Source organism: Melospiza georgiana, chromosome 16 (assembly GCF_028018845.1).
Source record: "Melospiza georgiana isolate bMelGeo1 chromosome 16, bMelGeo1.pri, whole genome shotgun sequence".
Lineage (NCBI taxonomy): Eukaryota > Metazoa > Chordata > Aves > Passeriformes > Passerellidae > Melospiza > Melospiza georgiana.
The window spans coordinates 14,379,336-14,406,446 of NC_080445.1; the positions used below are offsets into that span (position 1 = coordinate 14,379,336).

At 45.1% G+C, this 27,111-nt stretch overlaps 1 protein-coding gene across 4 annotated transcripts in view; it reads right to left on the reverse strand.

Moving 5' to 3' along the window:
- Positions 1–27,111, reverse strand: part of CLUAP1 (clusterin associated protein 1) — a 63,502-nt gene that overhangs the window by 15,039 nt on the left and 21,352 nt on the right. For all 4 annotated transcript variants that reach the window (XM_058035598.1, XM_058035597.1, XM_058035594.1 and 1 more), the window contains 3 exons: positions 25,906–26,039; positions 24,440–24,581; positions 6,287–6,359 (listed from right to left, as the gene is read on the reverse strand). In XM_058035598.1, coding sequence (XP_057891581.1) covers positions 6,287–6,359; positions 24,440–24,581; positions 25,906–26,039 — 349 coding nt within the window. The remainder of the gene's footprint in view (positions 1–6,286; positions 6,360–24,439; positions 24,582–25,905; positions 26,040–27,111) is intronic.

A 27,111-nucleotide genomic window follows, 5' to 3' on the forward strand; every position in this document is an offset into this window, starting at 1 on the left:
AAAGCTCCTGTGGAGCAGTTCCAAGTGTCTCTCACAAGAAGATGGATGGCCCAGGCACCAGCAATATCATCCAGGAATCATCCAGGAGTCACCCTCAGCTGCTCAATGGGGCTTTTTGTTGGTCTGCTGGCAGATTTTAAAGCATCAGATGTGGAGCAGAAGGGTGCAACCAGGAGCAGCAATTAAATCCTTATTGCTGAACAAGATTCCAGTAGTGCAGATTTACAAATGCTGGGGAAAATCAATGTTTATTCATCCCACAGACCAAGCAAGAGGATGCAGGGTGGGCTGATTGGAGGAGCACAACAGAAAGTGGCAGAGTCACTGAAAATTTCAGTTTTACAGCAAATACTTCCCCATATTTAAATTAATCCTGGGCACAGCAGTGGTCAAAAGAAATAAAGGAAATATCTTGAGAAATTCAAAGTGTTTCTGTTTTTATACTTTCAAAACAAAATATTTTACTTTAAAAAAAAATATAGTTCATTTATATTCCTACAAGAAAAGTGGAGAGAGACTTTGGACAAGGGATGGAGGGACAGGACACAGGGAATGGCTCCCAGTGCCAGAGGGCAGGGATGGATGGGATATTGGGAATTGGGAATTATTCCCTGTGAGGGTGGGCAGGCCCTGGCACAGGGTGCCCAGAGCAGCTGTGGCTGCCCCTGGATCCCTGGCAGTGCCCAAGGCCAGGCTGGGCAGGGCTGGGGGCAGCCTGGGATGGTGGGAGGTGTCCCTGCCATGGCAGGGGTGGCACTGGGTGAGTTTTAAGGTCCCTTCCAGCCCAAACCATTCTGGGATTCTGCATTGTCTTGTTTTAAATTGATAAAAAGCTCTTGAAGAATGTAAGAAAATGCATTAGAAAAAGTGTGAAAAAAGTAAAAAATATCTGTAAATGCAATAAGCTGAAGAGTCTGAAAAATTATTTCAGTCTAGAAACAATCAAGTTGCTCCTTTCTGTTCAACAAAGTTTTTGCAATTTTGGATAAACCTGAGGAAATAAAATGAATTTCTGCTGCAGTCAGTGACATTGCCTGGCCTCTCCTCTCACACAATCCAGCACCAGAGCATCCAATACCCACACCTGACAGCAGAGCCACCTCCAGCCTTCCCCAAGCAGGGTCTGATACACTGTTCCAGCTGTCACTTTGACATTAACAAGGAAACCAAGCCCTGAGTTTCAGGCAATTGGATTTGTGACATGGCAGCAGTCCTGATGTGGCACAGGGGCAGCAGATGGGTGAGACATCCCTGCCTGGATCAGCCTCTCCCAGAGCATCTCCTGCCAAGCAAAGATCAGAAAAATAACAACAACTTCCTCCCTGCTCAGCACAAAAGACATTTTTCATTTTTATACTGCTGCAAATACTTAATTATGTGTAATTTCATCAGGCAGATAATTCTCAGAGGCTGATCTGTAGCAAGAGTTCAAAATCTTTATGTTGTTTAAGAACAGTATTTCAGATAATTTAGTGGGTTTTTTTGTTTTTTGGGGTTTTTTTGGTGCAGTGGTTTTATGGAGCTGCTATGTAGGAGACAAAGGCTGATTTGACATGTGTGGAAGAAAAAAATCCAAACCAAAACAAGCAAACAAATCCCCCAAAACCCTGAAAAAACAAACAACAACAACAAAAACAAACAAACAAACCCCCAAACAACCCCCACAAAAAAACCCCCAAATCTTCCTCCCCCCAAGAAAAACCCACGAAAGAAAGAAAGAAACCAAAACAACCCACCAAAAAAAATCCCCATCAGACTTTTGATCAATAACCCTAAACAATTTTGCCAGTTTTATGTAGGTACCATATCCATGGATTTCTTTTACTCTTAACACAGACCTGCACAACTCAACCTCCATCCCACAGCTCCCCTTTACGAGAAACAGAATTTAGGCTTCTCAGCCAGAAACTCAACTGAGAGCTGTCCAAAATTCCTGCAGCTTCATTGCAGAGAGAATTGAGGTGTTAATTTGGAACCTTTCCCACCAAATTAGCAGGAGATAAGGTCAGGGGACCCAGACAATGCAGAGCTGATCGATGCTGTGGGTAGGTGAGAGTAACAGAGCTCACACGGCAGACAGGATTTATCACGGTTTTATCAATTAATGGCAACAAATTTACCACCACCCACAGCCCACACTGTTGGGAAAGGCTCATTAAGTGTTACCAGAGGGAGAGTGTTGGGAAGGATGAAAGTTTGACAAGGAAGTCTCACAGATATGTGTGTGCTTAACAGAAAGATTTTTAAATGTAGAGTCTGATGAAGGAATAGAGATGGAAGCAAGTTCTGATATAGAAGAAAAGAATTGCTGAGACAGTCCTACTAGATCACTAAGAAAGCAAAGGGTGTGTTATTTAGAAGGGGGTTTTATGACTTAGAGGATAAATCCACCTCAAACAAGATGTTTTTATCAAGCAGAAAGATAGCACAGGCAAACAAGGCAGCAAAGCTGCAAGTAGAAAAAAGTCTCAGAATTTTCCACTGTAAGAAAACTGAAAAACAACTCCTAGCTTAAACTGTAATGCACTAACTTTTAGTTATTAAAGAATAGTAACATAAATATGGTAATTATAGTAGTTATGATAGGCTACAGATAAAAGTTAAGGTATAGATTGGTTCTACTGTGTTAAGATGCTCAGCAAAGAAAAGGTGACCCTGCCATGGCAGGGGTGGGATGGGATGAGCTTTAAGCCCCCTTCCCACCAAACCACTCTGGGATTCTATGCAATATTTTTCCCTCCAAAAACTTGCTTCACAAAGATGTTTCTGCTGGTGAAGTCCCTCTCTACTCTTCCCTTCCTGGCTCCTCTCTCAGGAGCATGCAGCACCAAATCCTAGGAGCTGAAAGGCCGAAGTGCTCAGGTTGCAGCACCCCTCACCATTTCCTCGCTGATAAAATCAGTGCCAGATGCAGCTGCAGGTCCCTGGGAGTGCTCTTATCCCTCCGGTGATGCCTGTTGTGGTGTGAGCTGCAGGATGAATCCTGGGGAGGCTGGGCAAAGCTGCTGCCAGGAAATGCTGAGCCCATCCTGCTGCTCTGGCTTTGCTTCCTCTTGTGCCAAATGTGCATTTTCCCTGTGTGAGGATTAACACAGCTGCTCTGCAAACAAACTGTGCCACGGCAGACACCCACTCCTGCACTCCCACCACAGCAAATCTCGGGGGTTTGAATTGTTTAAAGGGCAGCTTTTAATTAATTACAGAGGAGGGGGTGTCTGCACTCAGGGGAGAGCCCAGGTTGTTAAGTGTGAGCAGACTGAGGTCCTGGGGAGCTTTAAACATTCATTAATTAACTGCTGTGCTCCTGACTGGAAAACAGCCCCAGAGAGGCAAATTTCCTGTCAGCTCCACCCCTGCAGAGTTTCACAGACACAACCAGGGTGGAGCTGACAGAGATGAGAGGATTTGCCAAGGTGATGGGACAGGCAATAAATGAGGCAGCTCTGGAAAGCAGGATCCTGGTGCTCCTCTCACTAAAATAAATGCTAATTATGACAATTTGGTACTTGAATTAAGATGTATTATGGTAATATTTGAGGTCATTAAAAGTAATAATCACATTCTTAGGTGGCAGCTAAATCAGTCCCTAAAAGGTAAAGTTCCTTTTATTTCAGAGATGGAAAGTGACAGTTTTCCAGCAGAAAACCCACAGACAAGGACAAAGCAGGGCAGCAGATTTTCATGTTATACCTCACTCTGCCAATTACTGGTGACTGATGTCCACCTCCTGTTGAACTTTTTTACCCCAAAAATTCTCAGACAGCAGGACTTGGACTTTTAATGCAAATAAATTCTTGAAATAATTCCATATTCTTGTAATTCACGTTACAAATCCTGTATTTCAGCTGAAACTTCTTCACTCTTTACCTCACTGATATGAGATCAAAGATGGGCAGAAATCAGTGAATTTCTTCTTTCACAACTTTGCTCTGAAAATCTCAGCCACCAAACAAAGTGTGAAGTGCAAGTTTTATGTCATTACTCAATTTCAGCTTTCATGAACTCTCCCTCCCTCTGATCCTGAGAATTAACTTTCCTCCTAGTTTCTCCAAGTATCAAATAAAAATGCTCAGCCTGCAATATTAAAATTCCCAGGGGTAGTTCATGATCAAGTTCTGGCTTGGTGCTTGGCTCAAAAAGAGCAGTATCTGGTTTGTGAGCTTTCTACAGTCTCAAGAGGTCATTAATGCCCTCCTGATGCTAATTAAGAAGTAGTTCAGAAAAAAAAAAAAAAAAGAAAAAAACCCCCAAATTTTAATTGCATTCCCCTTTTGCAGGTACATTAAATCAAAGAAATGCAGGGAGGAAAATGTGGATCCTGTTGATAAGATTGATCATAGTAGGGAGGATTTTAAGCTGGGAGTTTTCATCTGGGAAAGTTGTGATGTGTCAAAAAGAATCATTCTGGGCCAGAAAGGACCCTCTGGTTTGGCAGGACACCCCAGCAGGTGTGGGATGGGGCACAGCCAGCAGGACCCCTCACCTTCTGCAGCTGGCTGAGAAGGATCCTCTGCCCAAGCCTGCTCTCAGGGCAGCAGTGCCCTGTGCTGGGACAGGGTGTGTGCCCAGGGCAGGGAGCCCAGCAGGGCTGGGAGCAGGGAAATTAATCCCAAAGCTGCCCTGGGGTTGCTCAGCACTCAGTGGGTGACTGTGGCCATCCCTCAGCTCTGCAGGGGGAACCTTCCCCAGAGGAACTCTTCCCAGAAGAATATTCCCACAGGAAATTTCCCAGAGGAACACTCCAAAGAGGAACATTAGATAGAGGAACATTCCCCAGAGGAACATTCCACAGAACATTCTGATATGAACATTCCCAGAGGAATGTTCCATAGAGGAACATCTCACAGAAGAACATTGCCCAGAGGAACATTCCCCAGGGGAACATTTCCCCAAGAATAAAAGGAATTCTACAGAGGAGCATTCCACAGAGGAACATCCCACAGAACATTTCCCAGAGGAGCATTCCATAGAGGAACATCTCACAGAAGAACATTCCCCAGGGGAACATTCCGTAGGTCATTTCCCAGAGGAACTGGGAAATGATTCCCCACAGGAACATTCCACAGAGGAACATCCCACAGAGGAACATCTCCCAGAACACTTCCCAGAGGAACATTCCCAGAAGAATACTCACAATGTTCCCAGAGGAACATTCCATAGAGGAACATTCCCAGAAGAATACTCCCACAGGAACGTTCCCAGAGGAATATTCCATAGAGGAACATCCCACAGAGGAACATTCCCCAGAGAAGGACTTCACAAAGGAACATTCCCCACAACATTCCTATATGAACATTCCCAGAGGAACATTTCCCAGAAGAACATTCCACAGATCATTTCCCAGTGGAACATTCCCTACAGGAACATTTCACAGAGGAACATTTCCCCACAGGAACATTCCACAGAGGAACGTTCCCCAGAACATTTCCCACAGGAACATTCCCCAGAGGAACATCTCACAGAAGAACATTCCATGGAGGAACATCTCACAGAAGAACATTCCCCAGAGGAACATTCCATAGATCATTTCCCAGAGGAACTGGGAAATGATTCCTCACAGGAACATTCCACAGGGGAACATCCCACAGAGGAACATCCCACAGAGGAACATCCCACAGAGGAACATCTCCCAGAACACTTCCCAGAGGAACATTCCCATAAGAACATTCCACAGAGGAACATTCCCAGAAGAATACTCACAATGTTCCCAGAGGAACATTCCATAGAGGAACATTCCCAGAAGAATACTCCCACAGGAACGTTCCCAGAGGAATATTCCATAGAGGAACATCCCACAGAGGAACATTCCCCAGAGAAGGACTTCACAAAGGAACATTCCCCACAACATTCCTATATGAACATTCCCAGAGGAACATTTCCCAGTGGAACATTCCCTACAGGAACATTTCACAGAGGAACATTCCCCAGAGGAACATTCCACAGATCATTTCCCAGAGGAACATTCCCCACAGGAACATTCCCCACAGGAACGCTCCCCACAACATTTCCCACAGGAACATTCCCAGAAGAACATTTCCCCAAGAAACATGCCCCAGAGGAACATCTCACAGAGGAACATTCCATGGAGGAACATCTCACAGAGGAACATTCCCCAGAGGAATATTTCACTGCTGTCCTTAAAGTTGTCACAATTCCACTTGTTCTGCCCCTGCCTGCTGACTCTGTCATCCCCCCACATCCCCTTGGAAGAGGACACTTCCACCTGGAGCAGCCAGCACTCAGCAACTCCTCAGCCACCAGGAGAGCTGAAGGAAATGCCACTCACCTCCAGTCTTGAGCAGGTGCTGCTCCTCCTCCTTCAGCCTGTTCTGGATCAGACGTAGCATGTTGGCTGCTTCCTGCAAGAGGAGGAAAGAGCTGCCTTGGCAAAGCTGCCACAAGGACTAAAAAATGTCCTAAAATTTCATGTTTTATGGAAAACCAGGTCTGATTTGAAACACGGAGTTCCTGCTCACTTTGTGAGGGTCAGGAGATAAAGGCCAGGTCAAGCAGTGCACTGAAATTCAACCTTACACCCCCACTGGGTAAAACATCACTTATCCCATGGAAAATTGGTTGTGTGCATCCCTGCTGTTGCTTTGAAAAGCAGACTTGGGTGGTTGTTTTCAGCCAGCAGTCCATGAAACACCAGGATGATTTGTGAAATGACTGCACTTCCTGACACACATCCAAACCAGAAAGAATCCACACCTTGCCAAGCTCCACACCAAACTGGAGCAAACAACCCTACCAATGAGCTGGGAAAGTACAGCCATTATTTATTAAACCATTCTGGTGCAGAGTACCAACCAAATGAAGGTCAGTAACACTACAAAGTCACAGAATGGGACCTTCCTAGCACATTTTAATGACATTTAGCCTAAATTTGGAAAATGCTAATGGTGAAGAGCAAATTAAACATGATAGAGTAGGTAAGATATGAATGCACAGATTCAGGCACAGCCAGAACCCACAACAAGAACAGGTGGCAACAGCTGATAGAAGATTTAGCCACAAATTTTGCTAATTTTAGTCTCTTCAATTCCATCAGGCAGAGGAAAGTTAATTAATTGTAGACTGAAATAAGATTTTTCTGAGCCTTTGATTTTTCTATGCAAAATATGATTCTAATTAAAAGTTGCTCTGATGTGATCAGGCCTCCACAATTACAGGGAAGGAAACGTGGACTCAGCTGGAATATCCATGGGACAGAGGGAAGAAAACAAGAAGAGCATGAAATGGAGCACAAGTTCTTCACACTTTCATGTGGAAATATGTTTCCAAAAGTATGGAGGCTGAGAAAGGAACCTCCAAGGCCTGTCACTGTCATATTTTCTGAAAAATCCCTTGGCCAGGGTTTCTTCTCCTGGGAAGCTGGAAGCCTCAGGGAAAAATGAAAACAATAATTATCTGATTTGCTTCTCTTGTGTTTTGCTGCTTTGGAATGTGGTTTGGACATTGGTTACCAACTGGTCATTGCTTGATTGGTTTCATGTGAATTGTTTTAAATTAATGACCAATCACAGCCAGCTGTGTTGGGACTCTGAGAGGAGTCAGGTTTTTCATTAGTGTCTTGTTAAACCTTTTGTAAGTATCTTTTCTCTATTCTTTACTATAGTTTAGTACAGCATAATAATAAATATAATATAATATAATATAATATAATATAATATAATATAATATAATATAATATAATATAATATAATATAATATAATATAATATAATATAATATAATATAATATAATATAATATAATATAATACAATACAATACAATACAATACAATATAATATAATATAATATAATATAATATAATATAATATTCCTAAGAACATGGAGTAAGATTCCTCTTTCCTCCCTGTCAGAACCCAGGACATCCCTCTGGCTGCCCTGGAGGACTCGAGACAGACACCTTGGCACAGAGTCAAAACCACCAAAACCACCTGTGCCTTTGATTTTAGCCCATGGAAACAATTCCCAACTTTTCCTGAGGATTTACAAGCCACAAGAGTTTGAGTAGAATGATGGTTAATTTGTCACAGGGTGAAAAAGTAGAATTTTGGGGATTTAGAATGGGGTTCAAGAGGCAAGATGGAGGGATCTGGGTGTGTCCTGTCCTTCTTCTTCTTCTTCTTCTTGTCCTCCATCTTCTGCTGTGATGGTGACACTTCTGGATTGCTTTGGAGTAGAGACAGACTGTCTAACACAGGTGATAGGTATTGGAAAATGATTGTAAATAAAGTACAAGTAGTTTTTAGTATAAAAAGCCAACACCACCCCAAGGGCAGGGGCTGTGCCACAACCCAACCTGCAGGACAGATCTCAGCAGGTCAGAGAAAGAATGGAACAGATAAGAGAAAATAAACAAAATTCAAATGTGTGTGGGGCTGAGGCAAAATGTTCAGAGTTCCCTAGCCAACAGTGTTTCCTTTGGTCAGTGTTTGAGGGTCTCCCTCTGCATCAGAAAGTCCCAGTATTTCCTCACTGAGCCTCACAATTGCTGGTTTTGTTTTTTTTTTTTCTTTACCTCTTCCTCCCAGCCAGCCCTAAGGTTTAAATATGGTCAGAGATTTCAATAATCCCCTGCCCCCATTCCCAAGGCAGCCTCCCCCCTGCTCTGTCCCTGGGACAAATGGATACCTGAGGAATCATCCCCCTCCTGGATCCCAACCCCACTGGCTGCTGCAGCCCCCAGAAAGGAAAAAACAGCCTAAAAAGGACATTTCCCAAATGTCATGGGGACAAATTCATAAGCCAGGAAGCACATTTAGAATGTTCACAGAGCAGTGGAATAATCAGCACAGACATAATCACTGCCTGGCACTGCAATTCCAGGCACACACACGACAGCTGAAGCTGGCAATTCCAATTTAGACAAATGAAAGCTCCCCTGCCCTGCTCCTTCCCTTCTCCCACTCTCCAGCTCTGAGAAAAGCACTTGTGCAGTGACACAAAAGGAACCTGCTGCAAACCAACCCAGCAAAACAAAATTAAGGCAGGCAAATTCTCCAGTGCAGCTCAGAATGTGCCCACCCAAGGTCCTGACTGGAGGATGGGATGCTGCACCTGTGGGGGAAACAGCAGGGTGAAGAAAATGGGGTTTATGAACTTAAACTGTGAGAGAAATGAAGGCTAAAAGAATGTTTACCCATACAAATGAGCCACTTTCCCCTTCCTCCAGCCTTTCCTGCTGCCAGCAGCTCAGCTGATGTCATTGCAAGGCAGCCCAGACACTTAACTGGCAGGAAAAATGTTGTTTTTCTGCTGGTTTAGGTTTCTGAATAACTTAATGCACAGCTGGGCAAATGCCACTGTCAGCCCAAGGGACCTGCTGAGCCTGTGCATCCTCCCTTCCCCTGGCTCCATCCCTGCCCCATCCTGCAGGAGCTCATCAAAAACTGCAGCCACAGAAAATGTGTTCAAAGGGCAGCTCCAAAGCATCAGTGAGCTGCTGGTTACTGTCCTCAGCAAGTGACATCTTCAAAGAGGGGGCAGAAGGGATGGCAATTGAAAAATCTAGAGAGTAACCTGTCACCCTGGTTTTTTCAGATTTTCTAAGCCTTCTGATGTTGACATTCTTGTAGCGAACTTTCTCCCACACTTTCTGTAAATAACTCATTGTTTTGCATTCTTTTATGGAGGAGGAGAAAGTTAATGGATTGTTGGTTTGTCCAGTGTCATTGGAGAGGTGGCATTGTCACCCTCCAATCCACTGGCACTCTTGGAAAACTATAAATGTTAAAGTCAGGGAATAAACTTCCCTTTTTTCTTCACCTTGAGAAAAGCAGTGTGAACTTGTGTTCTTTCATGTCCTGCAGTGACATCAACCAGAATTCATCACTTGAGGTTTTAAAGGTTTTTGAGTGCCTGCCATCATCAAAGCTGCATTTTTGGGCCTGAGCAGCTCCCACCTCCCATGGTGACAGCACCTTAGCAGATGTGATTTTTGGCAGCTCAGCCATAAACCAGAGCTGTTTCTGTTTGAGCTGGGCACCTGTGAGTGACCCAGAGCTGTGGCAGGCACAGGAGCTGGGGTTGATGGTCTGGAACACTGCAGATGCTCCTGGAACACACAGGGTTGTGCCAGGGCTGCTCAAGTGTCACATCTCCCTGCAGGGACAGGGTGACAGCTCCATGAAAACTCAGATGTGTCCCTGTGCTCCTGCAGGGACAGCCTGAGTGCCCTGGCATGCTGGATGGGAAGTAGGCACTGTTTAACCCCCTGCTCAGTCTCTGCAGTAACCAAAGAGCAGCAGGCAAACCCTCTCTCTGGATCATCCTCTGCAGTGAATTTTATCAAATGAAGTGGCAGCTCCCACTGGGGAATCCCAGTGTCAGCTCAACACAATTTGAGTACCAATTAACACAAAATCCAAACAAACCTGCCCCTTCAGAGACTCCCAGGGCTTTCAGGGTACCAGGGATCACTGGGGCTGAAAATCCTGCTTTAGGGACAGACAGATGGAAATTCTCCTCCATACATTAAGCAGTTTCTCCTGGGTGTAAATCTGCCCAAAGGAGGAATTTTTGCCAATTTTTGCAGCAAGGCAAGGCTGACACTGAGACCTCCTGAATAACCCTGGCTCCAAGGGACCTTTTAAAGTCCCAGCCCAAGCAGGACCAGCAATGGGATCAGATCCCTCAGGGCTGGAGTTTATTGGCTCCTAAAGATCTCCAAGGGAGAGACTGATCAGCCTGCCTGGGCAACCTCTTCCACTGGCTGAGAGGCCAAAAGGTGCAGAAGTTTCCTCCCAGCAGCTCAGAATGGCTTTTCAGTGCTAATGACCTGTCCCTGCTGCCAGCACAAGGGTGTCCTTAGTCACCAGTGGTGTCCCCACCCTCCCTTGGTGACACAGAGCCCACACAGACAAGAGCAGCAGGAAATGCAGAGCTCTTCTGGTGACACACAAAGAATCTAAATCAAATAAGTTTCACTTGTGTTTACAATCAACTGGGCTTTTTTCATGCCCATTTTCTGCTGTTATGGAAATGTTACCTGCCCAGCACACAAAATAAATGTTTTTTGTAGATTGGAGCTGGAATGGGACAATTCAGACACTCTGCATCTTCTTCAACTGGCAAAGCAGATGATTTTCCACCTGACTGTGAAAGTCTTTGCAGTAAATTGTGTCAGAATGTTTAAATTTGCTCTGATCTATTGCCCTCTGCACAAGTAAAACAGTTTTGGGTTCCATTGTGCAGGCTCTGGGCTGGGAGGGGTGATTGGAGTAATTTTGCTTTTAAACAGAGGCCATGGAGAAAATCCCTCAGCAGGAGACCCACAGAAAACTTGCTTTGCCACTGCCTCAAGGGCAGTGAGGCAGGATTTAGAGAAGCCACATGACTGCCAGCCCCTCATCCCTGTCCTTTATGGTGCTCCTGATGTTCCTGAGTTTTGGGTTAAACCATAACATCAAGCTGGAATTCATGAGAAATCACGAGATTGAAGACAACTCTGCCCCTGCAGATGGCAAAGCAGCAAGTCTGACAGCTCAAAAGCAGGAAGAATAAAAATGATGCAGAATTTGACCATTTAAAACAGCTCAGCTTTCTCTTTTTCCTTTTTTTTTTTTTTTTTCTTTAGCTAACCTCAAAGTTTTGGTTGTTTTTTTAAAAAACATCAGCAGGATTTTTAATATAAAGAATTTGTGCCCTGCAGCCAGCTAGCAAACACAATTACCACTAAAGAGAGAGGAAAGGGAAAGGAGTGGGTGAAATAGGAAGGGAATAAGTACCAATGCACAGGACAACACCTGGAGCTCAGTGACTTTCTGCATTTGGATCAAGCATTTCAATTTCTGCCTTAGCTATTCCTTTTGTTCTCACTCTCCCAGTCCCAGAAATCTCTCAGTATCTAATGTTTTCATCTTAGCAAGGGAAAACAATGTTTCCTTCTGCTTTTTTCTGGAGTGATTTACATTGCTCTGGAGTACCCTTGGAGGAAGGAAACCAATTTGCTGCTGGATTGAAGGGCTCAGCTCACCCTAACTTCATCTGGGCAGCTGCTCCCTGCTTTGTGACTGAGCAAAGCACCTGAGATCAGCTCCTGCACACTGAGGCAGCTGCTTTTGGAAAGAGAGTGGCCCCTCTTCCAGCAGGAGGGAGATAAAGGATGAGGAGAAACCATGAGTGTCGCAGACATTTTTTCACAGAAATCCTTTCTTTCAGATTTCTGTGTCTTCTGGAAGGCAGAGGCCTCAGAAGAGAATATAAACAATTATTATCAGCTGCTGTGGAAAGCAACAGGGGCACCTTGATTGGCTCATGTTCCCATGTTTATAACTGGAGGCCAATCACAGGTGCAAGTTAGGGACTGAGTCCTTGGACACAACTTTGTTATAGATTCTTTCTTTCTATTCTTAGCCTAGCTAGCAGCAGCTCTGCAAATCTCTCTCTTTATTCTATTTAGTATAATTATAATGTATTATATATTATAGATCAATAAATCCAGCCTTCTAATGAAGAAACAAGATTCACTATCTCTCTCACCACCAGCAGCGACCCACTCAGGACGCTGTAATACATGAGGAGCCTGATGAGAATGTGGCAACACTCAGTGACAGGAAATCTGCCAAGACCAACAGGAAAGGGACTGAAGTTCCTGCAAACAGGAGGTACCAACCCACCTGAAGCTGAGATGATGTTTCCTGGATGTTGCACCACAATTAAATACCTCCCCCAAAATTCCTGCTCTGAATGGGATCATGGCTCTCCTCATGTTTGACCAGCTCTGGCTGCAGTGCTGCAGGGTTTGTTCCTTTTTATTCTGTTGAGGAATGGTGGGAGAGAGACAAGATCCACCTGAAACAGTGGGGCAGGAGAACCTTCACCATCAGGCTGGCTCAGCTGTGAGCAGGGCCTTGAACGAGGCAGGGAATGATGGTGGTGATGATGATGATGGTGATGCTGACAAGAAACAGGGCACTGTGAACAGGTTCTGGAATGTTCCTTGTGAAGGCAAAACAAATGGGATCCCACCTCATGTGCCTGAACACAGGTGCATCCATTGTAGGGAACACAAGGAGGAATCAGCTGTGATCCCACAGGGGTCTCCTAATAAATTGTGGCACACCAGCTCCAACACTCACATTTATCCAAATAATCAATTAGACCTGTTAGATCACTGCTGAAGGGCATTTTCATCAAGAGGAGTCATCAAAACACCTCAGAAGTTCCTTGAAAAGTTCCTTTTTTTTAAGGACAAATGTGTTAATTAATGGAGCATCTTTGATGCCATCAAGAAAATTAGGGGGAAAGCAGAAATGCTTTCTGATGTGAGGCCAATGTTTCATCAAGGAAAGCTAGCAGAGTGAAAAAAAAACCAGCATGGGTTTTCATAGAATCACAAAATCATTAAGGTTGGAAAATACTTCTGAAATCAAGGTGGATTTTTGTCAGCCATGAGCCAAGTGCCACATCCACTTGTTTTCTGAATGCTTCCAAGGATGGTGACCCCACCAGTGCATGTCCCCATGCCTTTTTGTGGTGAGATTTTCCCTGATATCCAACCTGAGCCTCCCCTGGCACAACCTGAGGCCATTTCCCTTTGTCCTATTACCAGCTATGATGACTTTGTTTTGGGGGAAAGTCTTTAGGAAGGAAAACTTCCATCAGGGATGTGTGGGAAAGGTGCCCAGCAGAGCCTTCACACGGGGTGACACTTGTAGCAGAAGGCAGGGCCAGGGAAAAATGGGATTTTTGACTGATTTACACCAATGCAGCTCTCAGAAACACCAGCTCAGGCTGCACAGAGCCAGGCAGTGAAACCAGCCCCCAGCAACTGTTCTAAAATCAATTAATCAGATTGGTTTAACATTTTTCACACACTTCTTCCTAAAGCTCCCAGAATTATTTGGCAAGTCCTGACTCCATCCAGCTCCAGCCCTGCAGTACCCATAGATGAAGTGGAGATGTCCAAAACCTGGACATCAACACCTTCCCACTGGGAACCCAACAGGAGATCACCCAGGGTGAGGAATGGCAGCTTCTCCTTGTTTGTTCTCACCTGTGGGATGTGTTTGTTGACCTGGATCAGCTCATGCTCTCACTCAAAGAGAGTGTGAACTCTCTTTGCCTCTCTCTAAGCTCTCCCCTTGTGTCCTCACACAGTAAATGAGTAATTTACTCATTCAATCCAGTCATTCTCCCCCTAGCACAATTCTGGAGTGACTTTTAATGCAAATATTAATAATATGAAACCTCTCTGCCCATTTTACTGTGCACAGTGCATGTTTTTTATTGGAATGATCAAACAGTGCACAGCTGGCCCCAGGAGACTGCACAGTCTGTCCCTGGAGGCTCTGGGGACTGGAGTGGATAAAATCTGATGCCACAGCTGACCTTGCTAGGGACAGAATGAATGTGTCACTCAGTGACTAAGAAAGCAGGTTTAAAAGTGATTTAGTTGACTGGTTTTCTATTGAAAAAGCCCCAAAAGACAACACACAAAGCCCAGCTCAAAACTTTCCACCTCAAATACTTCTCTGCACTGCTGTGCTGGTTTCAAGGCCAGGCTGGAGCACCCTGGGCTGGTGAAGGTGTCCTTGCCCAAGGCCCTGGGTGAGCTCTAAGGTCCCTCCTGTTGGGAAGGAAGAAAGTTTGACAAGGAAGTCTCACAGATATGTGTATGCTTAGCAGAAAGATTTTTCAGTGTAGGGTCTGATGGAATAGAGATGGAAGCAAGTTTTGATATAGAAGAAAAGAATTGTTGAGCTAGTCTCACTGGATAACCAAGGAGGCAAAGGGTGTGTTAGTTAGAAAGGGTTTTTATGACTTAGAGCAAAGGATAAACCCACCTCAAACAAGAAGATGTTTTTACCAAGCAGGAAGAGAGCACAGGCAAACAAGGCAGCAAAGCTGCAAGTAGAAAAAAGGTCTCAGAAAACTGAAAAACAACTTCTAGCTCAAACTGTAATGTACTAACTTTTAGTGATTGGAGAACAGTAACATGAATATGGTAATTATAGTAGTTATGATAGGCTATAGATAAAAGTTAAGGTATAGATTGGTTCTGCTGTATTAAGATGCTCAGCAAAGAAAAGTAAATAATGCAGTGTAACCAAAACCAAAGGGTCTCCAGGCCTGCCTGCAGCTGGAGCTGACAGCTGTGGGCACAGCTCTGTCACCCACCACCCTGGGCTGCTGTGACACCTTGGATACAATAAACTGCATTTTGGAGAGCTGCCTGGAGTCCCACATCCCTCATTTTGGCTCTTACACCCTCCCAACCCAAACCATTCTGTGGTGTCAGGAGTCCTCCTGGCCCATGCAGGAACCCCAGGTGAGAGCCAAGGGAGTCCAAGGGAACAGCACTGAGCTCCCTGCTGGGGATTTGTGTGAGTGCCCTTGGCAGGACAGACACAGGAGGCAGAAGGATTGGGAAGGCACTGGGAGAGGCTGCATGAGACCAGGGCAGGGCACAGGCCTTTCAATCATCTGCCAGCACTGAGAGAAATCTAAACAGAAGGAAAAAAGTTAAAAAATAAATCCAGACTAACATTTTCTGCCAAGAATTTTCTATTTAAAATCCTTTCACACAAGAAGTTTTAAGTCAGGAATAACACAGACAACTTCATTATTACCTGAAATAAAATGGCAGAAGCTGGACTTCATCTGTGTATCAGATGTGTTCTGTACCAGCATTACATGCAATGCAAATTTCCCCTAATGCCAACTCTCCATTTCTCCTATTTGCTTTTGTGGAAGGGATGAATTCTAATGGCTCAATAACAGCTCATTGAACATTCCCTTCATGGATTACATCTTCATTGTAGTGAGCTTACAAGTGATCTTGTTTGGATGTGTAATTTATTTGAATTAATGTACAATTCTGGGGTCACTTTGCAGTGCCTGAAGAAATCATCACCCAAATTAACACAGATTGGAAGTTGGGAGGCACAGCAGTGCCTTGTTCAGCAGCACAGAGCAGTCACTGCCTGCTCCCTGCCAGACTCCTGAATTATCCCTGCCTGTGGCACAAAGCTCAAGTGTTCAAGGGGGTCAGGATGGCTCTGGCTTTTCAAGGAGAGTGTTTACCACATTAAAGGGCAGCTGTTGGTGGTGGACTTGAGGGTTCCAGGAACTGATAATGGACTCTGCTGCCTTTTATCTAGAGATAATTATCTCAATGCAACCCCCATTTCCCACAGCAAGAGCATCTTCAAGAGGGGTACACTTCAGTTTATTCCTGATCTCCCACCCAAATGAAGTGGCAGCACCATCCAGCCTCTCTCAAACTCTTGTCAGAGAGGAATCACAGACCTGTTTTTTGTCATTTCTCCAGCTTGAAAACATTTGCACTCCCACTTCCTGCTCCCCAGGACAATGCTCTACCTACTCCTAAAATGACTGGAATAAAACTATTTCCAAACATGTCCTTGGGGTGGGCTGGAGAAGGAAGGGCAGGTGAGTAATGATGCAGACAAACCTTTTTAGCAAGGAGGTGACAAACACAGCTTCTAGGACTGCTCTTCCATCAGTTCTTTAACACAAAAGAGCAGGTAAATAATTTCTGAGCAATGGACAACACCAGCAGCTTTCACCTCCTGCTTCTCTGGTTTCCATGCTCTGCTCTCCTCCATGGAACAGCAGGGATACAGGAGAGCTCCACTCCAGGTTACTCCAGGGATTAGGAAAGTGGAGCTGTTGGTTTAAACACCCTGGTGCTGAGCAGGAACTGATGCAGGATGCACTCTCTGGAGTTTCCCAGCAGAAGGTGCCACCAGCAGGGATTGCCAGGAAATGTGGCACTGCCAGGGGCACTCAGACCCTGCTTTGAGGGCAGGTTCCTCCTCAGTCCTCTTACAGATGGAAAAAAAGCCTGAGGAGGAGACTCAGACTCACAGGTCAGCAAATTCAATAAAACCAGGGGAGTCTCACAATGGAGGTTTCCATTGATTTGGGAACTACATCCTGCTCAAGCAAAGTCCATTCCAAATGGGAATGGAAGTGGATTTCCAGCAGAATAAATGTGATCCCAGCCCCCCAGGCAGCAAGGGGTGCAGTTTGTCCTGGGATTTTTTACTTTCCTTGTCCTGATGTGTGACCCTGCTGCCATGCAGAGCTGGGCCCATGGGTTATCCCAACATCAGGATCCTCTCCAAAGAATCCCAGAGCTCTGGGAGGGGAGGCAGGGACTGCACAGGGCACTGCCAGCCCCTGCCAAGGCTGCTGCCAGCACATTTATCTCAGAGGGGCACCTTTCACAGCGTGCCACTTCCACAACTCACTGAACTCAGTGAGGAATTGCTCTCACACAGGCAGAAAACTGAGAATTATTTTCCTGTTCAAAGACTCAGACCTCACTGTTTTGCAGCTGATCAGATTATGCATGTTTATGCAAATCAAAATGCCACTCTCACAGCTCCTTTTCCCCACTAAATACCTGCAGCAGAGCATAAACCTCCTCAATTTCCTGTACATCATTTTAACACTACCCACTTATGTCATTTGGTGCAAAGCACCAAACATCAGTCCTAAATTGAGTTATTTCAGATTTTTTCTTTCAACCTGTTTAAATGTTTCTCAATTCTTTAAATGTTGATCTCTGGGGAAAAATATAAATTGATCTTCTTGATCAGTGTTGTTTCAAGTAATCTGATTGTCTCTATTCTGAGTGAATTTCAAGTGATTTTTGTTACATAATTCAGACATCTAAAGTCTTTGTGAATATTCAGCAGGATAATACAGGGAAGGCAGGAAGACCATAATATGAACCAGACACTTATTCATCTCCTTCCCAACTGAAGCTGGATAAAAAGAAGATTTAAAACCTACAAAGCAGCACTTTGGAATACACTGGAGACTGTTCTCATGCATTGCTGCTTCTCCTCAGGAGTCACTGCACAAGAAATTCAGTGAGACAAGGGAAGAACTGAATTTTTTAGAGATCAGAAAGTTCTGATTTCTCTTTGTGACAGTCATCCATGGATTTCCAAGCCATGCAGTCAGTGAGAGCTGTTACATCTCACCCTTCACACAAACAGCTGCTCTCATGACAAACTCACCCTGAAAACTCAGCCCATCCTCTCTGTTCCTTCCCCAAGTGCAGAGGATTTAATTTATAAAAGAATTAGCACAGATTTATAACAGCAGCAAGAAAGAACCAGACTGAGAAACCTTTACAGAGGGCTCATAGCCAACCACAGCACCAAGCCCTGAGGCACAAGGAACCTCTTTACCCTTCAAGGGCTCCTGGAGGCAAAATATGAATTTTTCCATTGCTCAGAAAAGCCTGTAAGTGATTTGGGATTCAATAATCTCTTGTTTCATCTCTAGCTCTGTGATAAAATAAGCTCTGGAGTGTGTCAGACATGAAGAGCTTGAAGCTGTGAGTCAAACAGCCCCAAATCTGGGATCCTAAGGCAAGTTTGTCACCCACTGGCACATCAGATATCCACATAATCCCTATGAAAACACAGATCTTTGAGCACTGAGTCGATCTGACTGAGATAATTGAACTGATCTCAATTGTTTGCACTTCCCAAAAAGTTCTCCCACAGCTTTAATGGGAGAGAGTAACAACAGAGCCCCAGGAGCAGGCAGGCATGACCTGCCTCAGGGCAGTTGCCATGGTATTGGCAGGGCACTGCAGAATTTTATTTCAGTGGAATAAATGCACACAGAACCTTTTCATCTTCCCTGATGCACTCTCCACACACCCTCCCACCTTCCATCTCCACTTCTCCTTTCTGTGATCATCATTTCTCAGGCAATAATTTCTTTTGTCCTTTTCTCCTACGCTCCACTGCCCCTTCTCCTTCTGTGCATTCCCTTCCCCCTGCTCTAATTTTTTCCACATTTCCTCAGTGGTTTCTGTGTCTCAGTGCACCAATACTGGCACCCTTGCACACTGAACTAAAGGCTAAAATAGAAGCAACCAGCAATTCAGCAGCCTGTGCTTATTTTACATCTGATGTTCCACACAGCCCAGCAGTGCTGCACCAGGAGTGCTCTCCTGGCACCTGTAAAATGTTTAAAGCAGTCATAATTCAAATGCACATTAGTTAGAAGATTAAAGACTGTAACCAGCTGCTTGTCATGTTAACCTTGTGCTGGCTATTGCAGCAAACAGCTGTCCCAGTGGGAATGGTGAATTTAGTTCAGTGCAAAAAGCAGAGAATCAGAGTGGAGCAGAACTGATGTCCCTATTTATTATGATGTGCATATTCAGAAGCTCTGCTAAAAAGAGTTTAATGAAAAGGGGATTTTATGTGGGGAGGGCAGGTTGCAAAGGGTAAGTCACAACACAGTTTGTTTATTTGGAATTGCATGATTAATCATGAAGGGCTGTTTACTGATAATTCATAGAATCAATCATGGAATGGGTTGGCTTGGAAGGGATCTCAAAGCTCATCCCATTCCATCCCCTGCCATGGCAGGGACAGCTCCCACTGTCCCAGGCTGCTCCCAGCCCTGCCCAGCCTGGCCTTGGGCACTGCCAGGGATCCAGGGGCAGCCACAGCTGCTCTGGGCACCCTGTGCCAGGGCCTGCCCACCCTCACAGGGAACAATTCCTGCCCAATTGTCACAGACATCTTCTATGAAAAATCCTTTCCTTAGGATTTTTCCTCCTGAGAAGCTGAGAGGCCTCAGGAACAAAATGCAAACATTGATTATCTGCTGCTGTGGAATGCAACAGGTGCATCTGGGATTGGTCTCATGTGGTTGTTTCTAATTAATGGCCAATCACAGTCAGCTGGCTTGGACTGTCTTGGTCAGTCACAAGCCTTTGTTATCATTCCTTTTCTATTCTTAGCCAGCCTTCTGATGAAATCCTTTCTTCTATTCTTTTAGTATAGTTTTAATGTGCTATGTATCACAAAATAATAAATCAGCCTTCTGAAACAGGGACTCAACATTCTCATCTCCTCCCTCATCCTGGGACCCCAGCAAACACCACCACACCCAATATCCCATCCAAACCTCTCCTTCTTCACTTTGAACCCATTCCCCTTTGTTCTATCTCTACATGCCCTTGGAAACTCCATAATGATGAAAAGAAAAGCAGTTTAAGCAATCCCAAAGCAAAGATAAAGGACTGAGTGGCTAAGAACATCCTCATCCCTGTGTCCAGCACTTCATGGCACTCCTCAGCTGAGATTACACACAAGCAGCACAAAAACAGTCTGAAAATACCTTAGGAGAAAGCAGCTGAAGAGGAAAGTACTTCTGGGGTGTCCTCTGAGAAGCACAAGAAAGAATAAGCACATTCTTTCCAGGGAAAAGGCAAATGCTGAGGGAAATTGCCAAGTTATTCTGGCATTACATAAGCTAATGCCAAAACCACCTTTTTGAACTGTATTAGCCTGTGTTGTCCTTTAAAAGAGAGGCATTCATTTATAATCCAGAGAGAATTCCAACCCCCAAATCTGAAAAACTCCTGAAAATTGGGTTTTTTAGAACAGCCAAAGTTCTAATAGCTTCTGTGTCTAAACAACTGAAACAATTCCATCTTAGAAACAAGGTAAAAGTGAATTAACTGTGCTGAATCTTTTTACAAAGCAGAAAAATATGACCCAATCTTTGAGAAGACACAGCTCATAAATCCACACCTTGGCACAGAACTGCAGGAAGATGGATTAATTCCATGAACAGCGCCAAGAAACAGAAGGAGAATCAAAGAGGTAAAGGAGGCAAAGGAAACTGCAAAGACAAAAGGCCCTTGTTTAAATTCCTTGGATCCAGGAGTAAGTTGTGCATGACAGCTGTCAATAAGTGTGAGAAACTCACTGGAAAGACAAATCATGTGTGGACTTCTGCCTTCTCCAGGTGATAATGACCAAATAATTGTGGTTTTTTATCCTATATTTCAGCAGGTGCCACATCAGACAGGCAGGTGCTCAGCAGGAGCTGCTTCATCACCAATGAACTGTTGGCTCAGCCTCCCCACCAGCCTGGCAGCTCTTTCAGCACAGATTTGTCAGTGCTGGCAGGAGCCTCCCACTGCTCACACCCCAACCACTGCTCCCTGGGCCAGGCAAAGCACCAGGAGGCTCAGGACAACACCAGGAGCCCCATGGGGATGGACAACTCAGCATGGACAAAACACCTTGAAAATGTACACAGCCAGCAGCTCTGGAGGGGCTGGCATGCCTCAACTGCTCAGTGGCACTTAATTAAAATCTTGAAATCACTTTGCTAATTAGGAGCTGCACTCTGGCCCAGGTTGGTGGCTGTGGATACCCAACCACTCTGAGTCCAACTGCAGCACAGAGCAGGCTCATTATTCAGCAACAGCATCAGGCTCTCAATCAGAACAAAAACTCCTGAAAATGTGGATTAAATCAAGGAGAGGGGCCCAAAACCAGAGCTCAGAACAGCACAGGGAGTGCTGGATTAATCTAATTACTCTGCTGATGCTTTTTGCTGGCAAGCTCTTTAGCAAATACACAGCAATGATAAAAGAATTGCCTCATGCTGCTACTGCAGAAGTTAATTAAGATTTGTTTGGTGGAACAAAAGACAAATCAGGGTTGGGGAAAAAAAAGCAACATAATTTGCAGTGTTTCTGACAGCTGGAGTGAGTGTGTTTTAAAATAGATTAAATGTAATTATCCTTGTTATTTTTTCCTCTGTTGATGCTGAAAATGACACAAGATTATAAACTGTAGGACAACAAGCAAAGCATTGCTTTGGAGCAAAATGTTCTATTTTTTTTAAGCATGTAATAACCCACAGTTCTTCACCATAAAGCAGCCAAATGCTGCTTTGACAAGCAGAATCTGAAAAGCAGATCCAGACTGAAAGAAGTGACAGACACATCCTTGTGCTCCAGGCTGGCCAGAGATTAACCCAAAATGGATTAAACAGTGCATCCCCTCACTGGTTTGGAAGTGCCCCAGCAAATCTCTTGGTTTAGCTGGGACCCAGATTAGAATCATGGAATGGTTTGGGTTGGAAGGGACCTTAAAGCCCATCCAGTGCCACCCCTGCCATGGCAGGGACACCTCCCACTGTCCCAGGCTGCTCCCAGCCCTGCCCAGCCTGGCCTTGGGCACTGCCAGGGATCCAGGGGCAGCCACAGCTGCTCTGGGCACCCTGTGCCAGGGCCTGCCCACCCTCACAGGGAACAATTCCCAATTCCCAATATCCCATCCAGCCCTGCCCTCTGGCAGTGGGAGCCATTCCCTGTGTCCTGTCCCTCCATCCCTTGTCCCCAGTCCCTCTCCAGCTCTCCTGGAGCCCCTTCAGGCACTGGAGGCTGTTCAAGTTTCCCCAGAGCTTTCTCTTCTCCAGATTAAATTCTTCAGCCTCTTTCAGTCCCCAAGTGCTGCAGTTTGATTTTGAGAACTGACATCTCATAATGACTTCAAATTCCAGTTTGGACTCCAGCACTTCTGAATATTTGGCTGGAAGAGAGAGAGACACACACACACAGACACACAGACATACACACCCCCCTCTTCTTCTGCAGCAAAGGCTGCCTGAGTCACTGCTCCTGCCCACAAAGAGATGGTCACAGTCTCATCCTTTATATGTTCCAAGTATTTTTAGGTACAACTGATAGAACTGTGCAAAGCAAATCAATGTTTTTTTGTCATCAGCTTTTATACTTTTTAATTCTGCACTAGACTGAAGCATTGTTCCCTGCTTATCCTAGGCAACCACAAGCTCAACCATATGGGTAGGGTCCCAGGAGTATCAGAGAAAGGAGAAAAAAGGGAAATAAAGTGTGCTCTCCATATTCTAATCACGGCACAGCCGTGAATGACAAAGGCTTTTTCTTTGTCTTATTATCTTTTAACAAAAATCCCCAAAGAGCTGAGCACCAACTCATTAACAAAGTTCTGCACTTGAATTCATAAACACTTTCAGGTAGCTCAGTTCAAAGCATTTCTCCTCTGGATGTGAAGTCTCAGTGGCATTTGAACAGAAGGGATAAATCAGATTTTAGGCTTCACTTCAAAATTATGATTTAATTGAAGGCTTTTTTTGAGTGGGGGGTAAGGATATGGTGAAGAACTGGAACAGAGAGCTAGAAGTGACTTCAGATAGGAGATGAAAAAACTTGTACAGAGCCAGTGCTTGTGAAGAGAGGCTTGATGGGAAACTGCTTCACAGGGATTAACAAGGTACCAAATGCCCACATCAGCTTTGAAAAGGTATTTTATCCCTCAAGCAAATAATGCAGCAAAATATTTGAGACTTCTCAACAGATGGTTTTCCCTGTGTCCAAAAGGTGGTGGTGGAATGAGGAAGCATTGATTAACAATGGGTTAATTGGCTGCACTGATGAGGCCACAGCCAAAGTGCCCCTGACAACAGAAAGGACATTGAGGGGCTGGAGTGGGACCAGGGCACTGGGGAAGGGTCTGCAGCACAAGGAGAAGGGTCTGGAGAATTCCTGAGGGAGCTGGGAAGGGGCTCAGCCTGGAGAAAAGGAGGCTCAGGGGGGACCTTGTGGCTCTGCACAGCTCCTGACAGGAGGGGACAGCCACGGGGGTGAGGCTCTGCCCCCAGGGAACAGGGACAGGACAAAATGGCCTCAAGCTGTGCTGGGGAGGTCCAGGTTGGACATCAGGAGGAATTTCCTCGTGGAAAAGGTTGTTAAACACTGGAAGGGGCTGCCCAGGGAGTGGCAGAGTCCCCATTCCTGGGGAAAGCCTGGATGTGGCACTCAGAGTTCTGGGCTGGTGACAAGGTGGGGATGGGTCCCAGGTAGGATTCAGTGGTCTCAGAGGTCTTTTCCAACCCCATGGATGCTGTGATTCTGTAATTTCAGGTTCAGCACACCCAGCAGCATTAGATCCCAGGGGAGAGGGTTCACTCAAATGTGTTTTCAATGAACAGAAGACAGAGTGGGTAATGACTGTGAGAAAGATGAAAATAAAACAAGAACCTGCTGGAAGCTGAAGGAAAGGCCAGCTGAAAGTATTACCCCAAAGAAAAGTCTGGAACAAAACAGGATACAGATGCAATTATCCACAAAGAGAATCACACTGACCTGACACAACTGAGCAAGTCAAGAGAAGGCAGAATTCTGCCAAACAAGAGTGAAGTCTGTGAGGGGGAAGATCCCAGCACATCTGATCTCCTCAGTGTTGCTCTTGGCTGTTTCTATTGATACTCTGAGGAGACTGAAGAGCCTTGTGCTGAGACACCCTTGTACATCAGCAGACAACAGGAGTAAACATCCATTGTATGCAGCAAAAGGAAGATCAGAAATTCTGAAAACATTCTTCATGAACAAAAGCCAGCAGCTGAAAATGAGTCAGGGGGCAGAGACTGGCAAGAGCCATCAGTGAACTGGTTTAACTGGTTTCACTTTAACTTTAGCAGCTGAGCTTGGCCAGGAGCAGCCACAGTCACTGGACTGTCCCTCACCTGCCAGTGACTCAATCAACTCCTGATGTGCTGCTTTGGAAAAGGAGATTAAAACATTTTCTGTTGCTCTGCAGGCTCTAAGTCCTGCTGAGCATTCCCAAAGTGTCCTTCCTACCTCAAACATCTCCTGCTCTGTCCGTCTGTGATCATCCAGGAGCTGCTCCATGTAGGTCAGATTCCTGAACTTCTCCAGGTAAGTGCTGTACTGCCTCTGCAGCTGCTCCTCAATCTTCTCATACTCATCCATGAAAGCAGGCCTGGGAGGGCAAGCACAGGGAACTCAGTGAAATCTGCCCAGAAAAGCTGAGCTGCCCCATCCCTGGGAGAGCTCTAGGCCAGGTTTTTTGGGGTTTGCAGCAACCTGGGACAGTTGGAGTTGTCCCATGGCAGGGACTTGGAATGAGATGAGCTTTAAGGTCTCCTCCAACCCCAGCCATTCTGTGATTCTAGAGCTCTATAAATATTGCTCTGAAATACAGAATTCTGAAATGCTATTTTAGCTTTGCAGCTGCCCTTCCATATCCACTAAACCAAAAAACCTCATTTTTTTAAGGTTTCACACTGCTTCAGAGGATAAAAGCTCAAGAAAAGCCCCTCACTAAACAATCCTGGGAATTACATGAAGCAAAGAGAAGGGTTTTGTGTACAACTCCCTTTTCCTTTCACACAGACACAAAGGCAGCATTTTGGCCTCCTCAGAAGGCAATGTTAGATTATTTATGCTGCTGTTCCATAACTGCACTAAGTGTGTAGACTTTGCTGGGGACTTCCTTGCTACAAAAGTGTCCTGGGTCACTACAGGTTTAATTAAACATTATGATGAAGTGATGGTGTCATTACACCTGAGAGCTGAGTGATGCACCCCAAAATCCACTGCTGCTGCTCAGAGCTTCACACCCACCCAATCCACATCCTGCAGAGTGGTGCTGATAAAACAGGGATGTGAATCCAGGTCATTCCTTCCACCACTCCCTTGCCTAATAGTTCCTCTTTTTATATTAGGGCAGATTGGAGATTGTATAAACCTGCAAGTTAATTAAGGGCCAGAAATCAACCCAAGCTGTGAACCTGAACACTCCAATGGGGATTGCAAGGAGGGAGAGGGACTCAGCATGAGGGGACTGCAGTTATAGGACAATGGGAATGGGCTCAGACTGAAGGAGGAGAGGTTTAGGGTGGATATTGGGAATGAGGAATTGTTCCCTGTGAGGGTGGGCAGGCCCTGGCACAGGGTGCCCAGAGCAGCTGTGGCTGCCCCTGGATCCCTGGCAGTGCCCAAGGCCAGGCTGGGCAGGGCTGGGAGTGACCTGGGACAGTGGGAGGTGTCCCTGCCATGGCAGGGGTGGCACTGGATGAGCTTTAAGGTCCCTTCCCACCCAAACCAGTCTGGGATTCTGTCATTCTATGAATCTTCTGGCAGACTGTAGCAGTGCCCAGAGGATCTGATCCTAACAAGGGCTGCAGAAGGAATTTTTCAAACTGGTGGTGAAGAGCAGAAGGCTGTGGGCACAGAGGGGCTGTTGGCACCAGTTCCACCCTTTCTGTTTCCTCCCTGCAGTAGGTAACAGTTCATGGTCTCACCGAACACTCTGCAGGGTCTGCAGCCTCTTCTGGCTCCTCTCCAGCTCCAGTTTTCGTTTTTCAATCTTGGCTTCCAAATTGGCTTCATCCAAAGCCACATTATTCAACATGTCTTTGGTCTTTTGGACTTCTTCCTGAAAGAGAAGGATGGTGAACCATGGCTGGCACTGGGATAATTACATTTATCTTTCAGATGCTGAACATTGTTCTGGATAATCTCATCTGTCTTTACTCAAGTAGGCAATGGAAATTCAAAAGTTCTTTGTGGCCAGGATAACGAACTAACTGGACATTTGCAAATGTAAAATACCTGATTTTCTTTTTGCCAACATTCTTAAAGAAGGAAAAGCCCCACAGCTGTAACTTTAGTTTTCCTTCTCACTGAGGAAGCAGTAGAAGGCAGGAAGAAGCCTCTCTTTTGGCATCATTAAGGTCTTTTTGGATTTTATCTTAATGGAATCATTCAGGTTGTTTCCAACCTTAATGATTCCATGATTCTCTCTGAATAAATAGATAATAAATGCATTTGTTTCTTGGTACTATTTTAGGGAATTTTAAGCTTCCATAGTTTGTTTCTTTTCTCTTCAAGATACAAATCAGTTTTATAAAGAACTTCCTATATCTGAATATCTTCATCCTTTCCAAAGTTTTGTTTTATCCATTTATTTTCAAAATCTGGGAAACATCTTGAACATTTCAACATGTGCTACAAGGACTAGGAGGGGAAGTGGGAATATTCCAATTGATTCAAATGTGCTGAGTACATCCAGTGTGCTCAGGCTCAAGAAAAAGAAACCATGAGCATCTTTTGAGGGGGAGGGAGGATTCCACTGCTGGAATTCCAGCTGTGAGTGCTGGTGCTGCTCAGCTCCAACAGGTCATTCCATGAAGTGGGCCAGGATTAATGAGCTGAGTGTGTGCCAGTGCTGTGTGCCAGGAATTCTCTCTCATGGAGAAGAGGAGTAAGAAATGTACATTAACAAATTTAGTATTCACACAGGTTGTGAGCAGGAGATTTCCTGGAATCTCTCTTGGTTATCCATTGGTTGTTTAAACCTGGAACTCCATTCTTGTAGTCAAACTCTTGGATTGGATACAGTTTGCAGTGAAATAATTGAGAGAGAGTTCATTAACTGGGAGTTAATGAACTCCCTCCTCACACAGAGCAGCTGAAGGCTCAGAAATTCAGGAAGGCAGGCACTGGAG